At 37.2% G+C, this 10,509-nt stretch overlaps 1 protein-coding gene across 1 annotated transcript in view; it reads right to left on the reverse strand.

The window, feature by feature from the left end:
* Positions 1 to 1,309: 1,309 nt before the first annotated feature.
* Positions 1,310 to 10,509, reverse strand: part of LOC109313142 (translocating chain-associated membrane protein 1-like 1) — a 29,014-nt gene continuing 19,814 nt past the window's right edge. The window contains exons 8-10 of the mRNA XM_019539577.1: positions 8,776 to 8,919; positions 7,830 to 7,990; positions 1,310 to 4,190 (exon numbers count right to left, since the gene is read on the reverse strand). Of these exons, the coding sequence (XP_019395122.1) occupies positions 4,117 to 4,190; positions 7,830 to 7,990; positions 8,776 to 8,919 (379 nt within the window). The 3' untranslated portion in view covers positions 1,310 to 4,116. The remainder of the gene's footprint in view (positions 4,191 to 7,829; positions 7,991 to 8,775; positions 8,920 to 10,509) is intronic.

Consider the following 10,509-nt stretch of genomic DNA (forward strand, 5'->3'; position numbering starts at 1 on the left):
CCCTGATTAGCATGCAGCTTAATTTATACCCCTATTCAGCTAAGCACTTAATTTGCACGCACACAATTCCCATTGAAGAAATGAGACAATAACATGCTTACGTGCTTTATTGAATTAGGGGTTTGTAATAGCATCAGAGGTCTGGGGTAGTTTTTAGTGTTTTGTTAGGGGAAAAAAAGTGTATGTTTCCAAGATGGTGGAACAAGTGTTTGGACTATTTCCAAGGAACAAAATAAAATTTAAAAAATTCAAGTTTGGAATTTATAATTGGAATTTAAAGTTCTCTCTTTCTCTCATCGCTTCCCTATAATATATTGTGCTTAATACAAGGACAGGAGTCCTGAATGTCACAGAGGCTCTTCCTGCCATGGAACAGAACAATTTGTAAAGTTCTAGTTGGCAGTATAAATTAATTCAGGATTAGCTGATATGTGGTGATGGGTGTGGTATTCTATTGTGGATTCAAAAAAACCCAAAAAACTTTAAATAAACTTTAACTTAGATTGCTGATGGAGAGAGGGGAGTCCTATTCATATTAAAAAGCAAATGTTAGAGCTGTTTGCTGTTCTCACTACTATCATATATTCTTGTTATCCTAGCCCTTAATTCCCATACACTTGTCATCCTGACTCAAATCAGATGGGGATTTAAGAAAAACAAATAAAAAAAGAAAACCCACAACCAACCCTCATCTTCACAGAAACAGCCTTTCTATCCATGAACATCACAGAATTTCTATCAAGATGACCAAGCTACTTCTTTCAAGTCATTATTATTTTTCAGTAACAGCCCAGTCGGCTTCCCAAGGCAGGTCCCACATTTTTGTCCATGAATGAACTACTTGTCCAACATCTCAACACGTTCTAGCGTCCATCATTATGAATTTAAAAATGGTGCAAAACTCACTAAAATATCTGTAAAAGAATTACCATGTAAATGTATCAAAAACACTAAGTGCAAACAGCTTTTTGCTGCAAGTTGTTTAGAGTTTACTGAAATGTCTTAATATTAAGGCACAGGCCTACAGTTCATTTCGTGCATTTGATATTACAAGTGAGATTTCAAAAAAAATGCAATGAAATGATAAATAGTGAATTTTACTTAAAAAACAAAAACAAAAAACAAGTTCCTCTCATGCTACAAAATGGAGGTACTTAGCTGTACTTTACAGGTACTGCATGTATGCATGCGGCAGAACAGTAGCCTTACACACAATGAATATAATCCAAGGACACTTTCTAAAAAAAAAAAAAAGTAGTTTAAATGAATAATTTAAGTGTTTTCTGTTTAACATGCAACAAAAATAATATTCCAAGATATTTTGTTTATTTGATTCATACGAATATTAAGAACACACCTTCCCATTATTCTGAAAAGAAAAAAAATGGCAAGAGATTGGAGTCAGAATTTTCAAAAATAGTCTAATTTTAGGCTCCTATGGCCAGATTCTTTTGTGTGTATTAAGTGCTCGACACTTTGCAAATTTGGTTACTTGAAATCTAAAGTCAGTCTCCTGTGTTTGAAAAACTTTGCCTAAACGCTTTAAAGTTGACTGGGGACAAGGAGAATATTTTCATTCAGGAACATGTTTGCATCAGTAATGTAAAACAAATGTAGTTTTCGGTTCAAATTCACAGTGCCCTTAAGCTTATAATTTCCTTACTTCAGGGTAAAAGTATTTGACCTGTGTAATTAACTGTCGGCCATCTTGCTGCCAAGTGACCCAAAAGCTATGTGTACAGTACAATTACAGTTGCAGGTACTTATCAGAGAAAGCATTGTCTTGTGAGCAGCATGGTTGAGAAATGCCCTGAAGGCTAAGCAGGTCCTACCAAAACTGCTCAAAAGATGATACTTTTATCAAATGAGGCATTCATGATTATACAAATAAGTTTATTAAAATCATTAAAAATATATATATATTCTAGTTCCATGGTAAACATTTTCAGTAGAAATGTACAAGTTTATGTGAAGTCATACGCAATACTTCTACAATCTATTTGCACACAGGAACAATTATGGCAAAGTAGAAAATGGGGTCACAGATTTTAAATAGCGTTTAGATACTAGTCACACATGACTAAGAAGGTTACTTACAAAAATAGCAGTAGTTTTATCATAGTCAAACAAGTGCTTAGATCAGTATGGCAATATCTAAGATTGAGAGATCCAGTGGCTCCAGGAATTGGTAACGATACAGAACCGTTAGTCTCTGTCACTTGTTTTTCACAGAATTGTGGTCAGGATTCTGGTGCAATTTCTTCATACAACCAGGAATTAGGAAACCTACTATTACCTCATAACCTTACAGAAGGGTTAGGAAGATTTACACTTGTAAAGTGCTCTGAACATTACGTTTGAAATATGGGTGGCCAGTATATTTTTCAAGTTTAATCTGGGTGGGTAGCATCCAAAAAGTATTTCTACCGGATGTGATTTCATGGCCTACAGCCAATTTAATGGAGAGTAAGTAGAGTGTTACAACTGGAGCTTGTACAAGTGGCTCCCCAACAGTCCTACTTGCTTCATTTAATTTAAAAAACATAAAAACAAAACAAAACAAACCCTCGCAAAAACAATCCCCCCATCACACTTCCACACTGCTTGAAGGGAAGAAAGACACAGGCTAGAAGGGAAGAAAGCACCTGAGCAGCCAGTGAGGGGGAAAAGAAATGGCATTCAAAAAAAAGCTTAATATGAATACCATTGAAAAAAAAAAAAAGTTGTCTATACAATATTTTGAGAGATAAACACTTAAGGAATGGTAAAGTTTTTTTAACCCCAAAAATTAACCACAGAAACTTCAGAAAGTGTGGCAATGCCATTAAATGCACATTTCTGGTATATTATGTGCCCAAACATATTATAAGTCAGTTATTTCCTGAACACCTGATATGCTTGCTGGAAAAGCAAGATTCATTGGCTGAAAAGATGGCAAGTAATACAAGAAGCCAGGCAAAATCAGATGGCATTGTTTGGTGATCAGAGGCCTATAATGCAGTATTTACTTAATTAAATGAGCATCTGACCATATTACTTCTGTGAAGACTTTACAGAAAGGTCTACTGACTTTTAACTGAATTGCATCTCAAATGGACTAATTAGGTAAGAAGCTTCCTAATAGCTTTGTGAAGGCATAAAACTTGAGTCCGAAACCAAAAAGAGTATTTGCCTCAGACATTTAAAATATTATGAAACCTATTTCCAATAGATGTTTTAATGGAGTCACTACCATAGTAGTTCAGCAACTATGTACAATTTCATCTACAGAAAGTATGCTTTCTAAAGCTGACTGATAAAATTCATGAGTCATCAGTAACTTTCAAAACAGGTCAGTTACAATAAAGAAAGGGGAAAATTCTCTAATATTTGGACACGGGTCTAGGATTTTATCCCTACTGAAATCCACGGGAGTTTTGCAATTTACATGAATGAAACAAAGCTGTCATGTTTATTGTTTGACTGACAACTCTTTTCTATATAAAACCTTATTACCCATTTCAAAATCGCAATTTTGCAAGGTAAATGCAGCCACTATTCTGTGCCTCTATTACATATCACAATCACTTTTAATGTAAGAAGAAGTGATTGATATCTGGACTTTATGAACCTGTTTTTTAAGTCAAGTGTTATATAACCTTTGAAAGGAAATGGTAAACAACTTTTATTTTTGCCACGCTAGATGCATTTCAGACATACCATTTCTTATTCTAGTTGAGAAGAATATAATAATAAAAAAGTCTGTTGTGCAAAAAACAGACTTCAAATAGACATGGTCAGATCTTTTTAACCCAAAATGTAGATTGGAAACACTAACCTTATTTTTATAAGAATCTTTTTAGAATTTAATAAATACCTCAAACTTTCTAGCTCTTGTAAGCTACTAGCATGATGCTGCGAAGTGCAACTGACTTGTCTGTTTTTATTATCCATTCTGTTTTCAGAATATGAGTTATGTATTAATAAACAAAATAAATGCGTTTAAAATATTATAGCCTGGCAGTGTCCATTTAATATTGCAAGACAGCCAAATAATAGTCAATGATTTTGCAGTGATAGAATTTATTTTTAATCAGTCTTCTGTCAATACTGTGTCTTCTAACATTAGCTTCCATTTCATAATGCTTTTGATTTTCTTGTTCTGGGTGATGCTCCATCTTCTAATTTTACTGCTCCATTGACAACATTAGCTGTAAGTTTAAACAGGTAAAATTAAGTACATGTGACGCTATTTGTCTCTTTTCAGTGTAAAAATAAGATTATATACAAGTGCTCATGTTGATAGTAAAACTTAAAAATGTCAGGGACCAATACTTCTGTACCTACACACTGATGGCAAAATCAGCTGAAATCCTTGTGTAGATAAAGCTCTTATAACTTCCTGTTTTTTCCAACTTTGTTAAAATAAGACAGATTAAACTGTGGTAAAAACAGTGAAAGCTGCCATATGCTTGTATACGTTAGGGTTTCCTTTGACATTAACTAGTGGGATTCAGAGCACCTATGTAAATATCTAAACAGAAAAAACCCCAAAACAAACCAAAAGACCAGATCCTTAAAAGATATTTTTGAACCTTTACTCCCAACAATTTCCCAATTTCACTGGGAATTACGTACTTAAAAACACTGCAGGATCCTGGGCTGGATGTGCTACTGATCAGGGTTGTAACACACAGAATTTATATATATTTAATAGAGTAACAGAACAAAAGATGTTGGAATAGGCCTGGAATAGGCTTCTCAGAGAGGTGGTGCTCTCACCTTCCCTGGAAATCTTCAAGAGGAGACTGGATAGGCACCTGGCTGGGTTCTTATGACCCCTGCCACCCCCAGTGCTCCTTCCTGCTCATGGCAGGGGGTCGGACTAGATGATCTGTCTAGGTCCCTTCTGACTCATTGATTCTATGATAACTCAAGATACATTTGAATTATCCCATAGCATCAGAACTCTGCACAGTCACTGCTGACCAACATATTAACTGGCATCCAGCTTGGATCCCTATATTTAAGGCTTTAAAAAAATCCATTTACTCTAGCTATCAGAAGCTAGCCTGGAGACTTAGAAGGGACCTCAGCAGAATCCAACTTTTCATTGAATATTTCGAGCCTATATCATTGTGAAGGTATTTATTTTTGTAAGGTTTAGCCAGTACAGCAGCATCCTCCCAACTCTGCAGACAGATAGCTCCAACATCTGTGTTGTTTAGTGATTTGCCCAGCTGCAGCAACACACAAAGTCAAAAGGACTACAGACAGTTTCACTGCTGGGCAGAACTTGTGAGCAGTGGTGAACCTCAAGAACTGTATCCATTTCATACTGCTGTATGTAAAAGCAATGAGGAACAGCAAAAACAGGCACTGAAAATATTAATGGAAGAAAGGAGAGAAGGGCCTGCAAGGCTGGAGTAGAGCCACAGAGATATGTTCTTCACTGAAACTAAGAGATTCGGTAGGGGAAAGGAATTAAACTACTTCCACACCTGTTAAGATCAACTGGAGTCTCTCCATCTAAGTTTCAATAAGTCTGCCTAAATTTAAAATAGCACACCCCTCTAGCTAGAGACAAAAATGAAAATGGAAGTTCTGAAAAGATCCAGGATTAGCATCAGCAGATGTTGTGCTTTTCAACAAAGTGCTGGTCCTTAGCTTCACAGGAAGAGGGTCTGACTCTCATACGTACTTCTGTATAGTAGATTAGTCTTCCTGTCCAATAGGGGTGTGCAAAGTGGGCCCCATTCGATTTGGATTTGGCCTGAATCAGGGATAGTGATTCAATTGATTGATTTGGATCATTGCCCCAATTCAATTCAGCCAAATCTGAATCTGAAGATTCAATGCTGATTCGGAGGATCAGTGATTTGGACAGACACAGCTTTAAGTGTTTTTTCTACATACCTCAAGGTACCAGCACAGCTTGTGAATGCTGTGATGCATGGAGCATCCCACGGGAGTGCAGGGGGGGCCCTCCACATCCTCAGCAGCGAACTTGAAAGTGGACCGGAAGTAGTTCTGGTCCACTTCTGGGTCCGCCGGGGAGCTCCCTGGTGGACCCAGAAGTGGACTGGAAGTGCTCCTGGCACTTTAAAGCTGTGTCTATGTCCGAATCACCGAATCTTTCCAAATCGATTTGGAGGGCTCTGATTCAGTTTGAAGAGATTAAAGGGTCCTGTTTCAACTCGGACTCAGAGATTTGGCCACCAAATCAGACCGAATCTCCACCAAACTGAATCAGGGACTGAAGCTTCGCACAGCCCTACTGTCCAAGTCTTATTCACTACGTATTGTCCACCAGTTAATGTGAAATTCATTTCAGTTTTTCTTTTATGGATCTAACATTTACTACAAAGCCTTCAAATTTAATATATTTGGAAATGCAAGGCACTGAATTAAATTTCTTCTGAAATGTAACAAAAACAGAATTTACAGTCATAAAGGAAAAAGATCACTTAAAAAACCTCAAATGGAATAATATGTTTTAATTTGTAGGCATTAAAAGAATGATTGTAACATTTTCTTACAAATGTCCTATTTCTTTAATTTTTAAAATCCTTCAGTCTAGCAATATGCAGCACTTGTCAAATCTACTTTTGTGTTCAGTAAAGGACAGAAACTCTAGAAAGTGCTGCAGTTAATTTATAATTTAGGTCTTTACTCTAGTACAACATTTGGTCTCTCCTTGGTTAGCAACATGCAGTTACAGTGAGCTATAAGTAAAGATCCTGTGAGGTAAACTATTTTGGCTGCATAGAAGTATTGAAAAGAACCACAGGTCCTGTGGTTTCATTTCCCCAGTAAGAAAACCTACCAGGAGAGCAGGGTACAAACATTAGAGAGGTTGGGTGCATAGCGAACAGTCTGCACTGTGGATGGCGTACAGCGAAGGAACCCCTGTGCACAGATCCTGGCACACTTTGCATGCTCTGGCGGCAGCAAGTTATCATGGGCGGGGAAAGGGAGGCTGGGGCCAGAAACTCTGCTGGCATCAGCAGCCTTACTTGGGGGCCACCCAGGGTTGCAGCCATGGCAGGAAGCCTGGCCATAAGCAAGAGTGTGACTCCAGCCAGCCAGTCTCCTGTTTTGGGTGGTATCCGCTGGTACCACATGTGCCACCCTGCTTTTTTTCAGCATTGGTTTTCTTGACCCCAGAATCTAGGGTCAACCCCATCCCTCCCCCCCCCCCACTGCAAGCTAGTAGTATGGGGAATGCTGGCACGTGCAGCGTGTAGTGTTACAGACAGGTCTGCGACATCACATACTGCATGTCTGCGCTCATCTGGACATGGCCTTGGGGTACAGCATAGGGTTGGTGAAAAAGACTGGATTAACCTGATCCCAAAGCAGTCAGGGAGAGGGGTTTGCTCTGTACTCAGCTGGAACAGTGGAATCTAGCCTGAGTCACAGACTTCCTAGAGACAGGAATGTCCTAGGAAGCTGGAATGTTGGAGGACAGCACTGTGGCTTCTATTGGAAGAGTAAGTGTATATATATATGTTTGTTTTCCCTGGAGAAACTCTCCCAGGAGCCACTTCTACCTGGATGGAGTTATTTTTTTTTTTGAAACCACCCTTTTTGGTCTGAGAGAAACTGGGAACGTTTGTACACTTAAGGTTTCTACCAGAACTGCCATTTTCATGGTAGAAATATAATGCTTGTATGTATCCTATGAAGTTAAAATGATGTCTGTTTTCACTGTACACCAAAAAATAGATGCTGCTCTGGCTCCCTTACGTTTTGGTATGAAGAAAAAGATAAGATGCAGAAAACAAATCATATGCAGAAATGCTTACAGTATATCTTAAAAGGGGCTTTAAAAATGCAATAACACTAACCTCTGTTTGTTTCCTTTTTTGTTGGCTTGCTCTTCATGTTATTTATTTTTCTCCTAGGAATTTGGTTCTGGGTGTGCTCTCTCCATTTTTTTAGCTGGAAATTTATAAATTTCCACATCATCCAGGCCTGTGTTAAACAAACTGCAGCCAAACAGCTAATCCTAAAAAAAAACCAAAATCCAAAAAACCCAACTTAAGAAGTGTTATAAAATGTTCTAACTGTACATAGTTACATTGCAAAGCAGTGCCACGTTTTTTTTTTTTAAATCATCACTCAAACCTCTCATGCTAGTGAAAACCACATTTGTCTGAGAGACTCATGCATGAAATAAGCAAGAGTTGCATGTACATACATCAATGAAAGTGTCCATACTTGGCAAGGAAATATGAACTATAGCTTTTATGGATCTATAGCAAATTGCACAATTGTAGCTTCTTCTGCCAATTGATCTATGAGTGAACTTTAACAGTGACCAGGTGTACGTCCAATGCCCATCTTTGATGATACTTTATTTAAAATACATTTTAAACTGAGGAGCCCATGATGAAAATCTGGCTTCAATATGAGCGAGCAAGAATGAACACATGCAGAGCATGTTTGGGGTCTCTAAAATAAAATGAGTAAAAAGTGATGGTGGGAGCATTTCAAAATTACAGCATGTCTATAATAAACGTGGCCTTTTTAAAGAAAAGTCTCACAAAATAGTTATGCAGGGTCCTTTTCATGCTAATCATTAGGTTAATGTAATAAAAAATAAATATAATAATAAAAAAGACTGATTTAATTATTTTTTGCCAAACATTTTGTACTGCTGGGCCCTGTACCATGGAAGGTAGGGACAAAGAAACAAAGCTGCTTAAAATCTTCCACCTCAAAACACAGAAGAAAAACAAGTAACATTTTGGACTGTTATATAATTTTTTAAAAACATAAATCATCTTATACCTCACAGTGAGTACATTGAAGTTTCCATCTACTATGGAAAAAACTGGATTCTCTACTCTTGCCAGACCAAATCCAAATGTGAGGACAGATAAAGTTAGTGTCAGAAGACGAGTCATTACAAACAGTAAAGCCCAAAGGGTAAATCTGAAAACAAAAGAATGAATTTTGTTCATTAGAACATGATTTCATCAGGAAATTAATGTATTTCCCATGTTTTGTCTACCTCTTTTTAACTCCTCTAACTTTACAAGGTTAAGTAAAGTTAAACATCCCCCTATAATGAAATTTAATGTAAAGAGAGTCCATCATATTTCTTACAGCATGAATATCAAGTAGCAAGGGTCTTATAAAACCATGGAAATCCCTACAGAATGGTCACACATAGATATTAAATTAAAAAAGAAGTGGTTGGTAGGTCAAAGCAGATTATTTATAGTCATTTAATTTATAGGTCAGGAAGAGGGGAGAATATACTGAATAGAGAAATGCAAATCGATAGTAAAGTACAACCTTCCCACACTGATCTATATGACTTACAAAATGTCATTTTAGTACCCAAACTTGTATAAGTTATAAAATGTGGTGAACAATCAAAAGTTACAAGCACTTTTATGAATTACCAAAAATTAATTAGATATAAAAATATTATTTCCATTACTTTTAAGGGTTGGAACATGTTGATTATAAAGACACTGAGAGTAAAGTTCTGTGAACAACTTGTGTGTTAATGGTCTTCAATACAGCTAGTATAGAAACTGATGAATTTAAGCACTGATATCTGCGAAGAGTGCCCAAGGATATACCACTATGGCTTTTTCCTGCACCAGAGGAAGGGGATTCCATGAGAAAAGTCAGCATCAGGCCAGGCTGGGAAAGTAGGAAGAGCTTGCTGGTTGATTTTACGTTCTGAGGTCTATTTTTAATGAAGATGGGTCAGAAACTCTCACACAAGTTGGTGGAATAGAAATTCACTTTTAAAAATCAAAGCTGGTGCTCTCCATATATTCAGTTTAAAAGGAAAAAGACTTCTTTCATTTAATCTTAAACTGAAAAAAATGAAAATCTATCTTCTGCATCTGTCTGTTCAAACAGGAAGGTTAAAAAATAAACAAACCAGAGCCAGCACATACAAGAAAAAGCAGCAAGAGTCTGAAAGAGGCCATAGGGGTTAGAATTTATAACCTGACATATAAAGCAACGATTCTCATCCAGGGTGCCTTGAGATCTTCTTGGGGTGCCAAACAATGTTAGCACTGTTAGGTGTGCAAATATTCACTATATAAATGCAGAGATTTCATATAGGAATCCATAGCATTAAGATTACTCTGGCCTGCTGTGATATTTCTGAGGTCTTTGCAACAGAAAAATGCTCTATTATTTCTCTGTAGACAAAAACTGGATGGAAACATTTTTCACGGGGTGCCTCAAGTCTAAAAAAAACCAGTGGCTCAACAGGGTCAGTTTTAGGACTTGTACTATGTTCTTGTTTATAAGCAAATATTCAAAATACTTCTGAAATTCATACTTTAAGAAGATGGGTTTCCCTTGGAGAAAAACTACTTTTTCATTAATGAGTACCAAATGAAGGCTTCCTTCAAGTGGCCTTATTAGGAGTCAGGGCAGCAGACATGCTGACTAGCCCCCAGCTGACCACAATTACCTGAGTGTGCCTGGTTCCCTGTTAGTTTATCTGCAGCTGGCCCTAGTTACCTGCATGGGCATGGCTTCCTACAA

This window comes from Crocodylus porosus, unplaced genomic scaffold (assembly GCF_001723895.1).
Source record: "Crocodylus porosus isolate Cpor-Errol unplaced genomic scaffold, CroPor_comp1, whole genome shotgun sequence".
Classification (NCBI taxonomy): domain Eukaryota; kingdom Metazoa; phylum Chordata; order Crocodylia; family Crocodylidae; genus Crocodylus; species Crocodylus porosus.